Source organism: Pocillopora damicornis, chromosome 12, assembly GCF_964200805.1.
Source record: "Pocillopora damicornis chromosome 12, jaPocDami1.2, whole genome shotgun sequence".
NCBI lineage: Eukaryota > Metazoa > Cnidaria > Anthozoa > Scleractinia > Pocilloporidae > Pocillopora > Pocillopora damicornis.
The window spans coordinates 18,234,852-18,254,957 of NC_142681.1; the positions used below are offsets into that span (position 1 = coordinate 18,234,852).

General features: G+C 40.8%; 2 protein-coding genes across 16 annotated transcripts in view; one reads left to right on the top strand and one right to left on the bottom strand.

Annotated features, from left to right (window-relative positions):
- Positions 1-12: 12 nt before the first annotated feature.
- Positions 13-3,636, top strand: LOC113670286 (uncharacterized). Its single transcript, XM_027186405.2, has 2 exons — positions 13-422; positions 1,565-3,636. Exons 1-2 carry the CDS (start codon positions 111-113, stop codon positions 1,808-1,810), a joined length of 558 nt encoding a protein of 185 aa, XP_027042206.2. The 5' UTR covers positions 13-110; the 3' UTR covers positions 1,811-3,636.
- A 333-nt stretch (positions 3,637-3,969) lies between these two features.
- The window catches only part of LOC113670270 (otoferlin), a 36,779-nt gene continuing 20,642 nt past the window's right edge, over positions 3,970-20,106 (bottom strand). For 5 of the 15 annotated variants that reach the window (XM_027186378.2, XM_089188967.1, XM_089188957.1 and 2 more), the window contains 26 exons: positions 19,836-19,988; positions 19,028-19,156; positions 18,567-18,621; positions 18,379-18,456; positions 17,871-18,052; positions 17,440-17,601; positions 16,608-16,724; positions 16,095-16,256; positions 15,345-15,504; positions 14,827-14,948; positions 13,873-13,893; positions 12,648-12,890; positions 12,132-12,266; positions 11,911-12,036; positions 11,728-11,763; positions 11,504-11,595; positions 10,759-10,929; positions 10,103-10,260; positions 9,377-9,516; positions 8,832-8,920; positions 8,240-8,480; positions 7,694-7,793; positions 7,235-7,413; positions 6,356-6,456; positions 6,098-6,245; positions 3,970-5,476 (listed from right to left, as the gene is read on the bottom strand). In XM_027186378.2, coding sequence (XP_027042179.2) covers positions 5,444-5,476; positions 6,098-6,245; positions 6,356-6,456; positions 7,235-7,413; positions 7,694-7,793; positions 8,240-8,480; positions 8,832-8,920; positions 9,377-9,516; positions 10,103-10,260; positions 10,759-10,929; positions 11,504-11,595; positions 11,728-11,763; positions 11,911-12,036; positions 12,132-12,266; positions 12,648-12,890; positions 13,873-13,893; positions 14,827-14,948; positions 15,345-15,504; positions 16,095-16,256; positions 16,608-16,724; positions 17,440-17,601; positions 17,871-18,052; positions 18,379-18,456; positions 18,567-18,621; positions 19,028-19,156; positions 19,836-19,988 — 3,333 coding nt within the window. In that variant the 3' untranslated portion in view covers positions 3,970-5,443. Of the gene's footprint in view, positions 5,477-6,097; positions 6,246-6,355; positions 6,457-7,234; positions 7,414-7,693; positions 7,794-8,239; positions 8,481-8,831; positions 8,921-9,376; positions 9,517-10,102; positions 10,261-10,758; positions 10,930-11,503; positions 11,596-11,727; positions 11,764-11,910; positions 12,037-12,131; positions 12,267-12,647; positions 12,897-13,872; positions 13,894-14,826; positions 14,949-15,344; positions 15,505-16,094; positions 16,257-16,607; positions 16,725-17,439; positions 17,602-17,870; positions 18,053-18,378; positions 18,457-18,566; positions 18,622-19,027; positions 19,157-19,835; positions 19,989-20,106 lie in introns of all 15 variants that reach the window. The other 10 variants (XM_089188971.1, XM_089188969.1, XM_089188961.1 and 7 more) reach the window with 2 other exon arrangements.

Genomic DNA, 20,106 nt, shown 5'->3' on the forward strand with positions numbered 1-20,106 from the left:
CGGGCGAATACTAGTTCATAGTGCGTGGTACTACTGCACATAAAAAAAATCGAGCTACCTCTCAGATCTGACAAACGCGATTATTATCAAAACACCGAACTGTTTTCTGAATGGATCGCAGCTACGGAACTCCAAGATCTGTTGATGCTGTCGATCCTACTTCTTCGTATGATGCTTGGCCGACTTTACCATCTACCCGGTCGATATCCGAAACAAGCTCGAGGTCTCGATGCTTCTGCTGCCGCTTGAGACTATCTTGGACAGCTGTCAGCGTGGTGGAGATCGCTCTGATGATTGTCACTGTTGTAGCATATTATTTCCTTCCCAAAAATTTTCTTGAAAGAATGTTACCGCCTGGAACACAAGTAACCGAAGTGTCAGAGTGGATGATGCGAACGGTCGGAAGTATGGTTAGCGTGCAGGTCAGAAATATATACAATACCATTGCTGTTCTTTTATGAATCAAGAGTTGTTCTTGATTAAGAAATTAAAAGGACTTTCATGCGCTGTGCCAGTCACTGTATTAATTAAAATTTTGCATAATTTAGCTCATAAAAATTTCATAAGGTTTATTAATGCTTCCGTATTTCGTTCGTGATATAGTTCGAAACTGAAAAATTTAGAAGCGAACCTCGCTCCAGATACCATGGGTTCTTACATAAATCGATGAAAAATGAGACTTTTTGACACTAATTGTTTTAGTTAACATTTCAGCCCAAGATTCTTTGGAAATATTTCTCAAAGTTTCGACTGACAGCTTTTAAATTAATTGATGACCAGCTAAGGAACGCCTCCCTCCCTCTAAAACCCAAAACTACAAACCCTCTATGGCCAATCACACGGGATATGCCCCATAACATATCATGTTTCAGAAGAGTACATAATTGTTTCACATGACTGTTTGATGCATCACTGAATCTATGTGTGGTATATCTGCATTTTATCTGGTAGAGTTACCTACAGAGGTCTCCTTTTTCCAGAGATGATTTCTTAAGGGAGGGGAGGGGGAGCACAGAAGGAGAGGGGCAGAGCACTCAAGTGCTCATGTACAACTCTGTTAGCGAGGGATTTGTCTTAAAAAAAAGGCTTGTTTGGGGATTTATTGGCTCCATCAGGGAATTTTAGAGTTACCTTGACTTAAATGGTAATATAATTGATGAATTTTGAAAACACCTTACTGTGGAGCATACAAAGTTAAACCCTTTAACTCTCATGAGTGACCAAGAAGGAATTTCTCCTTACATGCAATATCAACATAATATCAAGCAGACAAGTAATTAGAATAGAGAAAAATATCGATTTGGGGATTATTGGTTGATCCAATACCAAATTCTCCAATCTAACATTTTGAGAATTGTATAGCCTGCAGGCGGTAAGGAGAATTACCAGTGAGATCTTACTTACATTGAATTTTGATAGTTTCACAGAGTTGCATTAATAACAGCTAGCAGAAAATTTCTAGTCAGAATATTCGCAAAAAAAGACGAATTGTGCAAAAATAAAAAATCTTGCTCTTGCCTTAGAAGTAAAATCCACATGATGTTGCTTCTGGTGTTTGTTTCAGATTGTCCTTCTCATTGGTGGGATTGGCTGGGGCAATGCAGTAACCAGGAAAATCATCTACTGGGGAATGTTAACAGGAGACATTCTCCTTGTTGCCATCCAAGCAGCTTTTGTACACAGTATGTCCACCTGGAATGCAGTCAACTTGTCAATAGTAGTTTTGGCATCAACATTTGCTCTCTTCAGGATGATAACACTGATATGTAATCCAAGATGGTGGCTCTGGGTCCCAGAACCTAACTTCTGAAGTTTGGTTTTACATGAGACAGGCAGATTGAAACAAAGAACATGATTTTTACAGATTATGTGTAATACCCAAATTTTATGAACTGCTGAAGTTGACAATATTCATTCACTTATCTAAGGAGCTATTTATGACAAACATTCTAACCCTTTACCTCCCATAAGTGACCAGAAGAGACTTTATCCTTACAATTTCAATACAATATCAACCAGATAAGTGATGAGAATAAAGAAAAATATCAATTTGGGGATAATTAGTTGATCCAATACTAAATTCTCTGAACTAACATTATGAGAATTGTATGATTGACAGTAAGGAGAATGACAAATTTGATCTGGGAGTTAAAGGGTTAAGGAACTGTAAAAGTAGATGCTAATGAGACAAAAGTAGAATGTGAGTGCCTTTCAATTAAGTCACGTCAGGTACAAACAAGTTTTATTGTGACAGAGGCATCTGAAGTGGTGTATCAGGGTGAAATGTAATGGAAGTTGTGTAGGATTGAATTCTGGTTGCATTAAACTGCAATTTTTTTTATCCTTCTGAAAGGTTGGCACACTATGTAGATCATATCGCAGGAACAGTTTCCCTCGTGTGATCTCCCAATTTGGCCAAAAATTTTGCCTATTTCAGGCATTTGGTTGTTAATATGGAACATGATAATAAAATTAAATATACTATGGTAATGGCTGCGAGAAAAAAGTCGAAGGTTCAATTTGGGTCCATAAAAGGATTGAGGTTTGGGTTCTTTAGGTGATCAACAAAACCTCTTTCCTTTTCCGAGCTGAACCAAACCTCCTGCTTCTTTGCTCTGCCACTGCTATTGTACTTTTAACTTTACCACTACACTCCATTTTACTAACTGAAAGCCTCATACAGGCCACCTGAAATTTTGTTTCATGGCAAAATTCAGCATGGTTGTAGAGAGTTTTTACACTGCTTTACACCCTCTCTACTGCAGAAACAGGACTGAATCAATTAAAAATCTCCATGTGATATTGAGATTTTTATTCACATATTGACCCAACCTTCATGGAGCACATTCTGCTCTTTTTCTGTTGCATGTGTCTTTTGTGGAACAAGGAGAGAAGCTTGTCCCCTATATAGGCTACCAACCTTCTGTTAAGATTTTGGTAAAAGTTTAACATAATGAACCAATTAAATTAAAGTAACCTCTTGACTTATTTTGTAAAATTGTATCTTAATTGCTCAGAGTGATCATTATTTTACAAAGGAGCTAGTATTTTTGGTACTATGAAGAGTACTTTTTATTTATGTTTTAATTAAAGTAGCACTTGTCAGTCCTTTTTAATAAATTAGGTCTGTCCTGATAGCAATATTTTAACTGCGAAGTATCACTTTTTCTGGTTTAGTAAGCTTTAAGGAATGATCTTTTGTCTTTTCAAACAAAGTAAGCAATAATGCCTAAGATCTTTTGATGACCAATTCTTTCATTTTGATGTAGTTTTGGTGTAACTTTTTACTAGGATCATTAACATCTTAGTACTGACCAGGTGAAGATGTATTTCAAAGCAATTCAAAAGACTGTTGTTCGGTTGTATTACTGTCACGTCCATTAACAAAAATATTGAAATGTAAACTATTTTAATATGGCTTCACCCATAGAATAGATGGTTGTGAAATGTTGTGTTGAAAGTGTAAATTGTCACAAGGAAGAACAATGAACTGATTGACAATGCTTGCGATAAAGAGGTCTTAATCCTTAAACTTCCAAGATGTAATTCCTAACTCTCCCTATACTCTCTACAGATTTCCTTATAAATTAGTGACAAGTGTTTGGTTCTAGATCAAGATTAAAAACTTGAACCTTATTAGTTTGGGTATTCTTATCACCTGCTTGCTGGACAATGTATGGATATTATAGAGAGAAGTTACTTGTTAATCACATGTTAGTTACATGTTTTCATTTCATCTATTTTTTTAGGGGGTCCTTTAAAGATCAACAAGCTTTAACATCCTCCCCCCCCCCTTAAAACCAGGCAACCCTCTGGACATTTGAACTGGTGAAGATTAGTTTTTCATATTCCTGCCCTCCCCCACCCTCCCCCGTGCCAAAATTGCGTTCAAATGCCCCACAACGGCAATATGAACAATTCTTTGTGTGATCAAAGACTACTGAGGAAGGTTCAGCAAATGACAACAAGTCACCACAATTATCTTTATTGTTTTTGATAATCACGTTACCCCCATGTACGACACCTTCACACTGATTACTGATAACACTGATATCACGGTTAAACATACTACTTATATTATGCTACGATATGTTATGCTCCAGCAACGTCTGGTTAATTTTGCCTCCACATTATTTACAACCTGCAGTGGTACACGGCTGTGCCATCTCATTCTGTACAATTTCAACTCATTCCATGGCCTAAAGCCACTTAAATTTCGATACTTCGATCTGCAAAACAGAACCAATTGGTAGATAACGCAATCTTTGAGATTGTCACGCAATTTCCGCGATTAAAAGCTCCGATAGCGTGACCACCAAAAGGTCTGCAGAGCACCTTAAATAAATTTCAGGTACATTTAGCACCTAGAAAAAAAAAAAAAAGGAATCCACAGGGGAAATTATAGAAAAAGAAATCTACATAAATCCTTCCTTCTCTAAGAATCGAGCAGCAGATCCACTATCTAAACGCAATGCACGTACATTTCAATTCCATGCTCAACTCTATTATCTAATTCTCGGGTCAAACCAGAGTTCTAAACTACAATTCAAAAGAACGACCTGCGCTAAAAAATGTAAAAATACAAACTATTTAGAAGCCATTTAGCCATAATTTGTCTGACATTCTCCATAAAGACCGAAGCCCGAAGCCACACCTAGCTAGGGGAAGCGGGGATCCTGGGGTGCCTGTTTTCCCCCACCCCCTCCTTTGTACGCCTTTTCTAAGCGAAAAACTTATAATATTCAAATGGCAAAAACTGGTGAGGACCCTTAGTTTGACACAGTGTGACCCCCCTCCGTTTGGCTTTGCTCCTGTCTTACCCTATGCAACGTAACCTAACTTCAAGTTCACATAAAATCAACGCTAAAAGAAGGAAGGAAGGTACTATATTTTAGGGAATATTTTCTTTCTCTTTTTTGTTCCACATGAGATTTCTCATTGAATTCCATGCAACGAAAATAATTCCATGTTTCATGATTAGTATTTCAAAAGCGAAAATTAAATACTCATAAATAGAAATGATGGATAAATACTTCAAATGAGAGATTTTGGCACGAATTTTAATATGTGACCCGTCTCAAACGTGTCAGCTTACCACGAACTTGATCAAACCAAAAAAGTGTTTGTCGGCAAAATTTTACTAAAACAATCCTTTTGAAAAGGAATACCTGCAAAAAACGGAAATCTGGCAGAAAAACTGATACAAAACTGAAAAAAAGGTAATAAAAATAAATTCCAATAATTGAACCTTGTAAGTATACAATATTTTTTTAACAAAATAAACGTTTCTATAACAATAACAGCTAATATTTAAACGGCGCCTACATTGCACCTTTTTAAATAAACCTCATTCAACTAGGTTTTCTCTTAACTTATAAATAGATAAATAACTCGATAGCAGCCCACAGAATAATTCAACGGTTGTCTTTGCCTTGTGCGCAGCTTATGCTCCGAATATCTTCTTCACAGTATAGCCCTGAAGATAGATAAAAACGCAGGAAACCTTTTTAGGGAACTTTTATTACTACCGTAGATGAGCTATTTTTTATCACGGGGAGATGAGTATGATTTGGGTAAAAAATTGTGCGGAGGGAGGGGAGGGGAAGGACGAAAGGGCTAACGGCCGAACGAAGTGATAGCGCTAACAAAGGTCAGCTATAGAAATTCTTTACCGAGGCAAATTTACACGATCAAATCTTTGACACGTGCGTTTGCATGGCGTTCCTTAACTTTATAAGTAATCAGGGCACGATTCAAGAAATTCCGAGTAAAAGTCGTTTGGAAAGCACCGTTAGTTACTGACATCTGCTGACAGCGGTTCAGATTTGAAACAAGGAATTGACCATTCACGATTAACGGACTTAAGGTTAGCTTTAAAGCCCATAGCATCGCGGAAAAACTGACCAAAAAAATCTCGTTGATTTAGACTTGTTTTTGTCCAACGTAAAACAAATTTTCATTGTGACTTCGATCACTATTTCCGCACCAACAACATTCTTTTTCTCTTGGGCTGTTCTAACCTAAACGATCGCATCAGTTTGATTACCACAAAAAAGGACCCTATCGTGAATGGATCATATTCAAAAGGGGCTCTTACAGGCATGGAGTAGAAGAACAAGCCCATGAGGGCCACTAGCAGTCCAATGACCAAGAACTTGATGAGGCACATCTTGTAGTTGTTCCACAGAAGATACTTCAGGGACTTGAACGGGTTCATAAACCAAGTGAAGGTTGAATCAGGCCGGCTACAAAGAACAAGACAAATCAAATAAGTACATAATAAGTACATAAATACTGCGCAGACGCGGAGTAGGTCCAAAAAAATTAATCAAAGTTCAATGGAGCATTATCTTACTTTGGTTTCTCTAGAGCCTGCGGGTCCTCACGCGCCCGTCCAGCGGGTTTCTTCTCAGCCTCTTCCTGAGTCAGTAATTCCAGTTCAGCTTCAACTTTGCCCTACCATTGAAATGAGAAACCAAACTAGTTAGAAAGTTATGAATATCTTAGTAAGAGTTCTAATTGTTGTAATAACACAAAGACTTGTCGAGTTCCTACTCGGCAACACCCTATCTAGTAGTCAGTTCTCAGCATCGCCAGCCATAAATTTCTTACAATATTAGCTCTAAGAATTGTGAGAATTTGGATTTAAATCATACAGCCTTATGATCGTATGGTAAGAAGAGCGGAGTAAATCGCACTAGGTGCATGATCTACCTCGAAACAAGCTAAGTTTAGATACGTCATGAAGAATTCGACCGATAAACGGGAGATTGTGGGGTCGCCAAGCATCCAAAAGCACGTTTTTTTTTTTTTTTTTGTCTCACGCACACCTACTTCATACGGCCGTTTGGAGAAAAGTTGTCGGAAAAGGACAAGAGGGCACGCGAAAATCTCGAAAGATAATCCGGGTATCTATGAATTTTTATAAGTCAATTAACTAAAGAAATTCATCCAACCCGCTATGCCTCAGCCTTACAGTGACCTTTTCTCACATTTCCCTGAAATCCTGAGGTCAAGGAACCGTGACCTGAAAACTACCCACATTACCTTTTGGGGTTGTCGAGTGTACTTTTTTTCCGACAACCATTTTTCAAACAGCTGTACCTCTGACAATTTTTGCCCGAACTGTGCTGCTTCACTTTATCAAGCATGAAACCAGAATCGACAAAAAATAACAGCCATACTTCAGCCTTTTTTTACACTAAACGACCAAGATTACAGACTTTGAACTTACGGCCAGTTCAGGCACTTCCTCATCAGTGTTGACAGTAAACGGCCAGAATCCCTTTATGTGCTTGATTTTAAAGAAAGAGATCTGGGGCACACTGCCGTCTTGTTTGAGTAAGTCTAACGTGCAAGTCTTAGCGGACTTCGCCCCACGTGGCATGCGCGTGAGGTCAAGCGTCAGATCACCTGTTGAACACAATATGACAGTTTGTAAGGTTCCTCGACTGTGAAGTAATTGATTGGAAACCTCAGGCCATTTTTTAACCAATAAGATCTTAGATGCAAGACCAAGCCAATTGCGACTAAGACGAGAGCATTTTCCCGCGCTTAAAACCGGTCACACGCTCCTGAAGCGATTTCTGATTGGTTCCTGGCATGATTACGTCTCGAATGATCAGTATAACAAGAAAGTTCTTTATACGTTCACGAACTGAGAATGGCTCACTTTTTTTAGAAATTTACTCACCAATGAAATCGTCAGCTGAGAAGGCGTCCGCATCCCATACTTGCAGATGCAGTCTGGCAGGAACTTTCTCCTCTGATTCGTCCCAAGAGAAGAAACTGGCCTGAAAGACAATACACAATAAAAAAAATGAACACAATCCCCTCAAGTAAGCTTCAATAAAAGAAACTGCAGAAGCCAGCCAGGATCCGAAGGGATTCGAACCCAGGCCTCCCAGATAATATTAGCCGCTACTACCAACTGAGCCACAACGCTTCATGTTAGGAGCGAGACGAGTCTCAGTGAACGACATAAGCTGTACTTTTGACCTGCGGAGGTTCAAAAGATAATTCATTCCATACAATACACAATGATCAAATTTGAATTTGGGCAGCGTAACACTCACTCAAATGCTGCAATACAGGGACTTTTCTTAAAAATTCAATGTGGAAAGAAGCTATCTTGGAGCAAGATTTCCTTTACTTATTTTTTTGATGTATTTGCTCAGTTTCACGCTGTGAGGGGTGGCACATAAGTAGAACAAAACGTTTATGCTTGAAAAACGTTTACCTTTCGAGTAATAACAATTCTTTCTTCTGCCTTCTGGTACTGGAATGGAAAGATGAAGCGCCAGTTGAAATTGCCTTCCCCAGTGAGGGACCTGTAATGCACATCTGTTTGTTGCTTGTCCTCTTTCATTCCCTCAAGCCAACCTTTGACAAAGATGTCACTGCATTTCTCTCCTGTCAGGATGTTGGATTCCTCAAGAAGGACATCCTCCGTGTTCCAGATAACCACTCGCAGCTCATAACTAATAACAACACAAATGTTTTGAAGTTAGAAAGACAGTTTTCCTTCTTTGGATGACGGTTTGGTCTCAAGTAAAAAATTCTCAACAAAAACTAGTCTACCCTACTGGAATCAATTGTTGTTACTCTTTGATAATTAATTTTACATTATAACTTTCAAAATTCCCTCCGTAAGTTGTTTAATTGCCAGAAAAAACACAAACTGGAGCGCACGTTTTCACTCTTAACCTCCAAAAGTAATTGGAGCGCGATTTGAATTCTCCTCACAACGTCGAGACGTTATCCAGCAACCAGTGAATTACATAAATTCTAGAAGGGATACTTGAGGTGAAACGATTGAGTGCTGTCCTTACGTTGTTGGTTTCCTTGGAGTAATGTCCACAGGGGCACCAGGAGAAGGCATGTCCATTGGGAACATGTCCACCCACATCTCAATTTTACCCTAAAGACAGACGTGAAATATCAGCACTTGATTATAAAATCTATTGCTTTATTTAAACTCTCATAATATTATCTAACTAGCCTCGTTTCCTCAGTACGTAGTGCAAGTTTGAGAAAACTCTGCCGATAATTAACAGTGGTGACCTCAAACGCGGTTTTTATCTACTAAAGAGAAGATGTATTGGAGATATCCGGTCCAAAACAGCGACCTCGTTAAAATCGCGGTTTTGTTTTGTAGACATATCTGAAATGGTGGGTTCTAAAAAGACCGTTTTCTCTTGTCCTCTTTTTTCTCATTCCTAATCTTTGGAAGTGTAATGTCTTCTCAATCAAGGTTCGCTTGATGAAGATGTTCTATAATTCGCTTGGTCACCATCTTAAAGTAAGATTTTTCCTCGTACATCACGATTTCATTGTAGAGAAGAATGAATGAAAATAGCAGTAACAGAGCACTAACCTGCTCCACTCCAGGTTTCTCTGGGTTGTACAGAGACCGGGTCTCCACATGTTCTGGCACCAGATTGAAGCCTCTCTTCAGCGTATGGAAACCACGCAAGGCTTTCAGAGCAACAGGTTCATCTGACTGTTTGAAATGACCTACAAAACGAACACAAACCTACCCAATGAACCACAATATAGCATACGAGCTATTTTAAAAGGCAGAACCATCAAAATGAGTGCAACGCCGCGCAAATTAGAACAAAGGCGTTCACCATTTAAAACTCGTTCACAAATTTAACGTTGCTCTGGCCTCTACGTATAATGTTTCCTTTTCCAGCAAAAAAATTGCAAGATATTCAGTAATAATAAAAAGAAAACAATCGAGTCTATTTTTGTGTTATCAACACGAGACAAACAAAGAGTTTTCTCTTCTTTCACGCAAGTGATGCACTTTTGTTTTGATAAACTGTTCTGTTAAGATTAGGATCAAACACGTTGAACGGTGTTTGGGCATTTACTCGATACCGCTATTTTATCATCAAATGATACGGCAAAAAATTTATACTCCATGAAAGTAAGCATACACGTAAACTGTTAAGTGCAACCTTTACAGTCTGCGCCCATTTGAGACATTTCGCGGAATATTTTACAGAGACAACACCAAATCTTTAAGGTCGAGTGTCAAACAGTTATGGAAAACTTGCAGGAGAGAAGATAGGGGAAAAGAAAAAGACACACATACCACTCTCCTCAAGAACTTGTGAAGTGGCGCCAAACACTTTGTTGTCAATTCGAACTCTTCCAGTGGAGTAATGAGGTCCGTCCAGACCCTCATCTTTGCAGATCTTAGCAAGGACCTGGGTTGGGCGCATTGGGTCGCGCCATTTGTTGAATCCAAATCTTTGGGTAGAAGAAAACAATACCGTCTGGTATTACTTTGTGTTTCTGTAATTGACGACATAACGTCGGTTTTCCCTAACTTCTATGTCACTGAGACAAACTTTTGTCCCCACTCAAGACCACAGAGAGAGTTGAATATCGGACAGTTGAAAAGGACGCCTGATCAAATACTGAGGGAGAGGGGGAAAGGGGGATACCTAAGGTGGACTGGGACCTCACTCTGCGGGAGTAGCAATATTCGCAGGAGTGTCAGTATCTGAGCAACTCGCACCTATCCGTTCCCCAAAAACAGTCGACCGACAATTTAAGGTTAATGTTGGGTTAGGGGTTGGGTAAGTGCGCAGTTGCTAAGATACTGACATCTGTCCGGTACCTCCATAATTATTGGCTTGATCGCGTCTCGTTATATTTTTTGTAGCAAAAAGTATTTTTTTCTGCCGATGGAAATCCTCATTATGAAAGGGATCCAGTAAAATGACGAAAAAACTTAACACTCACGTTGCATAACTTTCCTGCAAACCACACGTGGGTCGATGTTTGCTGTAGAATCTGTTCTCCAAGTCGACTTTGCTCTCCCCAATGAGGTCATCACTTCCAACTAGATCCCAGTCATACACGCCAACAGTCAATACTGAATCCATGGGGATGATCGCCTCGAATTCAAAGCATCTGTAAGCGTAAAAACATTTCAGCATTTCACAGTTGATGCCATGACACATCACAGCACACACATCCTATCATGTGATCACACGTCATGACACATCACGTCACATCATGAAACAGTACGTCACGCCACATCAGAAACACATCTATGACTCATAAAATTTACAAGATGAATAAAATCCTCTTGTCCCATACGACAACCAAAACCATCGCTACCATTCATGAAAGCTGATTGAAGTTGGCAACTTTTAATTAAACGTCAAAAATAAACCCGTATTGTATCGGTTTGGCTTTACATCGCTCTGTACTAGGACCAGAAGACTCGCACCACTCTCTCAACCAATCATATGCTCTGTAACTTGGGTGGAGATCTAACACAACCCTCTAAACCAATCAGATGCCGAAATGAAATCACGTGCGACTTGTCCGTTCACGGTTTACCCGCTTTTCAAGCAGTTTGCTTCTGAACTACTATCATCTCCTAGTGATATTTTCTTTTATTTTGATTGGCCGTTGTAGTTGCTCTGATTTTGGTATTGGGACACTTAGTTGAAAAGCGCTCTCATTAATGTATCGTTACCTTCCAAACACAGGATTGAGCTGCTTTGACACATAATTGTCTCGGTCCCTCACTTTGTGTTTTCCAAGCGTAACCACTAGATAGGGATCAGCCTGAAAATTAACAACACAATCACATCATTAGATCAATTTCTTTGTTACTTTACGTGATGATTATACAGCCTTAATGATTATTTAGTTGAGCTGTACAGCAAAAAGATTACCACAGCACAAACTCTCGCTCACCTTTCCATTCACATCTGAGGGATGCAGATTGACGGCCTGTAGAGATTTAAAAAGAGCAGCAGAACGGTCAAATGTGAGAAAAATATGAGGTACTAAATATGACAACCCACCTGACAATTAAGAAATTTTTCAGGCAGGCAGAAAATTTACCATGCAAAAGAAGGTTTGTCTATGGTGACATACCTTGATGACGTAAACCCTTACAAGCACATTGACAGGCTCATTGCTGGGCAACTTCAGGAATGTGCCAACTATTGGGTCCATTTCCACGTGCTCGGGCAGGGGGTACTTCCACACTTTCAGAGAGCCCTGTAAAAACGGACCAAACGAGTAAGGACCCTAGTCGAGCCATTTATTTCTAAACACCATGCGTACAAGTTAAGCATTCTAAAGGATAACAATACCTTGAATTTCCCCACAATCCTGTGGTCATCGTCGTCATCTTCACTTGTCTTCTTGCCGCGGTAGAGTGGGAAAGAATGAAGCCAGTCGTTGAAGCCGTTGTACTCTGGCAAATTTTCTAATTCTGAGTCAAAAATCTGCCATAGAAAAAAGTCACACAGCGAATATTTTTCATTTTGTGTAACTTGATAGTTGAAAACAACTACATTGGTGCATGGCAACACTATAGTAAGGTTAGTAATCAATACTGAAGCAGCGTGACCCTGGACTCACGCGTGACCCTGAACTCGCGCGTGACCCTGAACTCGCGCGTGACCCTGAACTCGCGCGTGACCCTGAACTCGCGCATGACCCTGAACTCACCCACTTTCTAAACAAATCAGATTCAAAACTGAACCAACCGCAGCTAAGTCATTCGCATTTTCCCGCGCTTTATGCAGTTTGCCCTTTTTTTTTCGTTGACCTTTTATCGGCTCGCTGCGACGCTCAAAAAATCGCCCCAAACCTTTTTTTCTCACCGTTAGCCTGGGAATCTTCTTCTTCAACTTCTCTTCCTCTGACTCTTCCTCTCTCTTGTCCTTCTTCTTTGAAGGCCTCGATGATTTCTGTTCCTCATTCCTCTCATTCCGTTCACGGTCCTTCAGTGTCTCATAGTACCGTGACCACCAGTCCAATGCATCCTCGCCGTCATCATCCTCTTTACCTTTTCCTTTCTCGCCTTTCCCCTCTCCTCCCCCTCCCTCGGCCTTCTTCTTTTTCTCCTGCAGCTCAGATAATAAATAAGACAATTCTAAGTGTTAGGTTGCATAACAAGATTCTTTTCAAAAAGGAGGTATCACAAGATCATGATTTAAAGTCCTTTCATTAGACACAGATACTCGCCTTTAAGATCAAAGTTCGCAGTTAAAGGTTGATGTAACGAGACCTACGAGTGGTCAAGATGAAAGAGAGACCAGCAACCGGTTTTCCCTTTGGTTTCCTTTCGTTAAGATTTTTTGCCATGGCGGGTAGCAACTTGTACGTACGGACGGTCACATGATAGACCAAATTTTTCTCGGCATGATAAGTTACTACCAAATTTTATGGGTATGGTGCACCAGTGAATTGATCAATCGCATTATGGTGAGATATATTATTGAAAACAAGCAAATGGGAAAATTTCTTGCAGATCTTTCTGATCTTGCTGCCCACTCGTATGCCTCATAACATCGACCTTCAGAACCGACTTAAAGAAATACAGGGTTTAAAAGGAACGGTTTGAGAATGAGAATTTGTTGCAGAAGAAAAACATGAAAAAAGTCATGATGAATCAAAGGGAAATAAGAATGGCAAGGACGAAGAAGACAACAGTTTACAGACAGCACCCATGCATGAATCCAAGAGAGTAAAGAGTATGATAAAGGGAAAGACGCAAAACACTCGCTCTGAAAAGACTCAAATTACAGTAGTATGGCAAAGGATCCCTACAAGAATGCGTAAAAAGTTTACAGGTACTGATAAGCGAACAGACGAATATAACGACGAATACCGCGATAAATACAAGGTTAGTGGACTAAGATTCACGCAAGACTGCGAAAATTTTCAATGTGACAATAACGCCAGCACAGCTATAATTGAATTGATACATAAGCCAGTGTGCTTGATGAAAAACTTGAAGTAAATGAAATTTTTTGGTACACAGCAGCAGTGACTTATGAAAACAAGTTTGACATAAGGAGTTAACAAAAGGAACAATACGCTCACCTTGAGTGTATAGGCATAGAGCTGTGATGAAGACGATGATAGAGAAAGAGAAACAGCGCGTGAATAAGATGAATGACAAGAAGAATGATGAAACACAAACATGCACATAAAGGGTTTTTAAGAACTAGGGGAACTCTCAGATATCACAGCCGTTGTAGAATCGCTCAAAAGAGGAATGGGTATACAGAACTATGTCCCAAGGATGCCACTGACATACAGAGAGAAAGGTTGTAGAGGCTTTCTTTGGGACTAGAAAAAAAACTGGAGAGCAAGCGTACAAGCCTGCCTCGCTACGTGAGGAGACAAGAGAAGAAGAGAAAAGCCGTGAAACCAGAGAATCAACGAAGAAACCTTCAGTGAGAGTTTTTGAATGACGCATCACGAAAAGGAATGACATAGCATTTAAAGAGAGGTGACGATAAAGACAAATGGAACGTGAATAATTAACCCTTTAACTCTCAAGATGTGATTATCAACTCTCCCCTCTGGCTGTTAAACATCTCATTATAAGTCAGTGACCAGAATTTAGTGTTAGATCACGATATTAACTTCTACCCGATAAGTTTGAATATTCTCATCACGTGTTACCTGGATGGTGTATGGATGTTACAGGGAGACGCTATATGCTAATCTCTTCTGGGAGTTAAATGGTTAAAGTCACCAAGACAAAATTATAGGTAACTCCACGGTGCATTCAAAATTTTCCTTTAAAAGAACTCAAAACTAACTTTCTATGCTATGTAGAAAATTGGCTCCTTCTTGGTGCAGAAGACACAGGACACGTCACAATAGAACAGCGCCTCATAAACTTATTGCTGTCATTGTATTACTCGTTCTTTTACCGTTTTGTTCCCCATTGTTTTACGTCAACTGAGCCTTCTACACCTAGTAAAAGCCATAACAAGTTAGGCATATCAGAACTAAAGTATGAGATGAAATGGTCTAGCAGCATACCAGAGGCTCAGAATCCGCTGCATCAGGAGGATCCTCGTCAATCTCTATTGCCACATCAGCCGGTGCATTGGGAACTGGCGAGGTTGGACGAGAAGTAGTGTTCCCTACTCCTACGACGGCTTCTGTTGTGGAATGAGATTGAAAGTCACCAGTTAAGATCCGTCATGGGCTTTTGTTAGAGATACTACGGTAGACCTTCTGCATCTAGAAAAATCAGGCCTAACGTTTTGAAGTTCCTCATTTACACCATCTGTTTAAATCTTTTCCATCTTTAGCCATTGTGGTTTATTCTTGTGTTTGTAACTAGCTCTTTTGTGTTTTTTCCCCGAAAATTAAAGGAATGTCCATTCTTATAACATATTAACATCCTGGTACGTTCCTAACTTGCAATGTGCCGCTGGTTTAACCCCCCTCCCCCTTCCCCTCCCCCTCCCACCCTGTTCCCGTATGGAAAAACCCCCGCCCTGGCCTTAGCACTTCCACGGAAAAAAACTTACGAATACATGAGATTGTCTGACCTGCTTTCTCCAGTTTCTCCTTCTCTTTCTCTCCAGTCTGTAAGTAGCGGTGTAGTGAATTCAGGACATGAGTCCCAACCAGTGTAAAGCGACCGAAAGTACGACAGTCTCTAACACGGATGGTCAGCGGTGGGCAATAACGCTCATTCTCAGGTAGTTCCTGTGGCAGCGGGAAAATGCTTACAATTAATGTTGTGATAGCAAAGATTGTCACGGTCGACTTAAGGCAGCAAAGTTATTCTCTCTTTAGAGAAAGCGTCATCATTTTGAAAGTATTTTTGAATGTCGACGAGCCTACACAGCCTACAACACAACAATAGTGATATTGTTTCATAAATCAGTCCGGGAGAATATCTCCCGAACTCAATAAAGAAATCAAAATGTCTCATAATGGTGACCACAGATAATGTGAATGTTATGGAAAAACTTGAAAACACTTTTTTATTACTTCCTTACAGAGCGAAAATTATAAACTCCGATTCAGGTATGAAAAAGGTTGTTAATAAGTTGGAGTAGGTTGTCTTGAGTAGTTTGTTTCCAAAGTATGTTTCCATGTAATAAGAAACTGTTGATACCGTACGATTGAATTGGAATGTAAGTCCAAATTTTTTAGCTTAATGGGTTACTACTAGTTCCTATAAGCATGGGGCTAAGCTGCACGCGTTTCGCGCGCTGCGAGCTCCGCTATTATTAAAGGAGAGGCAAGTGGTGAATAAACTCATTCTAACACTAAGATCACAGCTCTCTTACCACATCAAAAAAGATGACTGGGTTCTGGAAGTTGGGATTTTTCTTGGCATTTGTGATGACAGTGGATTGTATAACATGACCAGCAAGATCGATGTCCACTTGAGGTCTATCCACTGTGGTCAGATTTATCCTTTTCATTTCACGGACGCCCCAGAACAAAGCCTACGAAATAAGGAAAGATGCAGTTCATACGCTAGGATAACAACTTTGTTCGTTTGTTCGGTCACGAAGTTGGTTGGACGGTCGGTGAACCAGTAAGGTTGACAGGTGGGTCGGCAACTAAGTCGTCCGTTCTTTCCGAATTCCTTTTTTTGTTTGTTTATTCCTTGCTTCATTAGGTTGGAAGGTCAATCCGTCGATCGAACGGTTCGGTAATGGTCGGTCGGTCGGTCGGTCGGTCGGTGGTTTTGTCGGTCAGACAGTCACAAGCTTGGGCAGAAGGTTAGTGTATCAGTCAGTTGGCTAGTGCATCGTATAGTTAATCTGTCAATGGTAAATGTAAAATAACAGTACCTCAATTCTGTGCTTCCTCATAACAGGCCTGATGCCGTCAGGAACGGGTGTGATTGGTCCATCAGGAGTGTTGACAGGTTCGACTTCAGTAGGTAAGAAGCATGTGCCCTCAGATAGCTGAAGGGATACAAAAAGGAAAGGATGGATTTGCAACTTTCTCTAAGTCACTGTCTAACTCCATGAACCATAGCAAGCAAATAACCCGCTTTTCGATTGAGTGTCGTAATACCAAAGCTAAGATAACCACAACAGTCAATCGCAAGTAAGTGAAATATCACAAGGAGCCAATGAAAACTCAGAGTAAAAAAAGCACACTATCTGAAGCGCAAGAAAACGGGAGTCACAAAAACGCACTTCTTTAGAGTTTTGCATTTGATTGGCTTAGAGGGCGGTTCGAATTTTCCCGACCAATCAGAGAGCGGAGACAAACAAAAGGAATGCACTCCTATATTACTTCCGACACTCAATGGATAATTTTTCTGTTTACTGCCCCTTTCGGCTGAATGCTTCTTCATGTAATGTGTTCCAAAATGAAGTGCCTCTTTCATAAGAACTATCCCACCCCAGACCCCAACGAAAAGACGGTATTGTGACAATGCAGGGATGCTCTCAAACGTTAACTCCTATTGTCTAAATGTTGGCTGCTTTAGCTCCTCGACGTTTTGGGAAAAAAGTTATTTGAAACATGCAAAGCGGACAAGGGCTATATCAAGAAATGGCGAACATTTGGATAACTGTATTGCCAATTTTGAATCTGCGTATTGCAACCCATGCGCCCAGCCTGATTCTTAAAAAGGATTTGACTAGCAAATGAAGAGGTGGACTAATTAACCTGGAGGAGTTCAAATGCAGCAAGTAGTTCTCCAGCTTTCTCCTCTCCTCTGAAAATCTGGAACCACTCCAATGCTGGCGGAAAGAACGGCTTCTCGTAAGGTTCACAGGCCATCTTTACGATTGGTCTGGCCAACGCACGACCAATGAACTCAGAATCACCCTAACGAGATAGGAAGTTGCAAGACTGGGTAAATGACTGATTAACCGACAAACGGATAACTGACTGACAGGTTGACAGCCGGACAGGCCGACAGAGACAGAAAATGCACACAGAGAGACAGACTGGCCGACAGACAGAAAGATACACAATCAGACAGACAGACTGACTATCAGACAGAGACACTGATAGAAAGCTTACTGAAATACAGACAGACAGGTAGATAGACAAGCAGGACCAAGAGGCACAAAAAGATAGATTAAAAAACTTACTCCAATATCTTTGTCAAATACTTCAACGACAATGGTTGGAGGGTTGACGGCAATTTCGTTAACATCTCCCCACAGAATCAAGTCTCTAAACACCAGCATCTGGTCCCATGTTGGACTCCTTGTCTCCCAGATCACTCGGGTGTCAGCCACAAGGTGTGTGAAGATCACTCGGGCAAAGGCATCTGCCATGAAAAGGTGAAGTGAGGACCAAATTAAAGGAAACCGCACACGCAAGTCTTAAAGTTTCTGTTTTGCACAAATTGAAAGTGCACTAAGTTGAGCATCTCGCAATTAAAAAAAAACCCTTCATCTAGTGCCGCCGTCGTTGACAAAGGGTTTATTTGCTTTCCCTAAGAAACCACCATGGGCAAAAACTAGCAGGTGAACGTAATTCAGTATATGGATTGAACCCGGGGGTAACATGTAATTGTATGGTCTTACCGAGGGGAGAAGGACTTTGGTCGGTAGGAGTGACTGACAACCTGAGCGGAAGTCATCCGAATGTTACCTGAAAGTCCAGATGCATCACTGCCAATCAAACTTCTCGCCTGGTATGTGTGTGCCCGCAAAAGGAACTTCTGTTTTTCTGAAAGAATTGATAATAAACACATGGTCTTAAAATCTCACTTTTTTCCATGAGATACTCAATGCTGTTCATGTCACGACAAGATAAGTTTTTTTTCCTTGCTCCATTACCTGTGTAGATAAGGTGATTTGGCGGAGGGGCCATCAATTTGTGAGCGTTCTTTGGCTGCAAGAGTAAAACACAAAAGATGTCACCATTGATCCAGTTCAGAAGGCAACCCTAAGGCGACGACTAGTTCACAACTTTGAACACTAAAACTAAAAGGCTGGGGGGTGGGGGGTGGTGTACTCAGAGAGGGAGCTTGAAGGATTTTGGGGGGGTCACATGGTTTTCAGGGGGAATGGAAGGGGGAATCAGTTGTTGCCAACAGAGTATAGAAAATTGACTGCCAATGAGGGGGGATTATAGCCTTAGAAGGAAATCAATTAGATTTACATCACACATCAAAATCCTCCGACCCTCACTCTCCCCCCCTCCCTCCCTCCCAGGTGATAAATAATGACTGGTTTCTAAGGGGTTAAAATTATTATTGTGTCACTTCCTAATAGCGAGAGCGCTAAGACTATCATACCGTCTGGTATCCTTTCGGGGCATCTTTCAGATAATCCTTTTTGTGTTTGTGCAGACCGAGCCAGATCATGATATTCAGTTTGGCCTGAATAGCCCATCCTTTAGGTCCGTCACCACGCTTGCCAGGAAGCTGGAAAGGTAGAAAAAACAACAACAGTCAAAGTCTATTTCCCATCTGCCTGATGCCTGCATTTTGAAAATGTGTCGCAGTGAAAGTTTCTCCACATGGAAATGTGTTTGTTAGCTCAGTCTTTATACCACATACTCATTGTAGATGATCAGAAATGGAGGCTTCGTTTAATACGTGCGAGGATTCCCTATGCTTCCCCTACGTGATGACGGAACGTTCGACTTTCCGGATCAATAACAGTATCTGAGCAACTGCCCAACTACCCCTTCCCTAACCCAACATTAACCATGATTTGTTATCAGTTGACTGTTAGGGGAGGGGTAGGTGCGCAGTTCCTCGGATACTAACATTGGTCCAACGTTTTTGCCACTGGGGGTTTGAATGTCTGAGCAAGACCGCCCACCAAAGAACCAATGCTTTTTTCGTGGGTCCTACTTCACTGTGCTTTCCCTCGCTCTGTAATCGGTTCGTAAAATTCGCACCACCCTCTTAACAAATCAGGGGCAAAGCCAGAACCAACCACGCCTTCGTCTCACCCGTTTCGTCGCACCTCAAGCGACAAACGACTTGTCGTTGGGCTCTCTGTGGTATTTTCCTTTCCTCTAATTGGCCGTTTTCATGACTTCGGCATGGATTATAAGCCGTTCAAAATAGTGCTCTAAACAGAGAGTTGACTTACCCTCAAAAACACAGTTTGCATTCTGCCTGCATCTTTTCCTCTCTCTTCTTCCACTAAAGAGTAGATTATGTGCTGACTGGGAATGCGGGTGTAAGCCACTCGTTTGCCTCCACACAGCATCCAGATGAACACATCAGGCGTTGTTTCTTGTGGCTACAAAGAGAGAGCCAAGCTCCTAAGTACAGCTTAATTAAAGCCTCTAACTCAGTGTGGAAGGGTTAGCTCTTATTTTCATCACAGTCTCCTTTAAAATCGAAAGAGCAACGAGGCG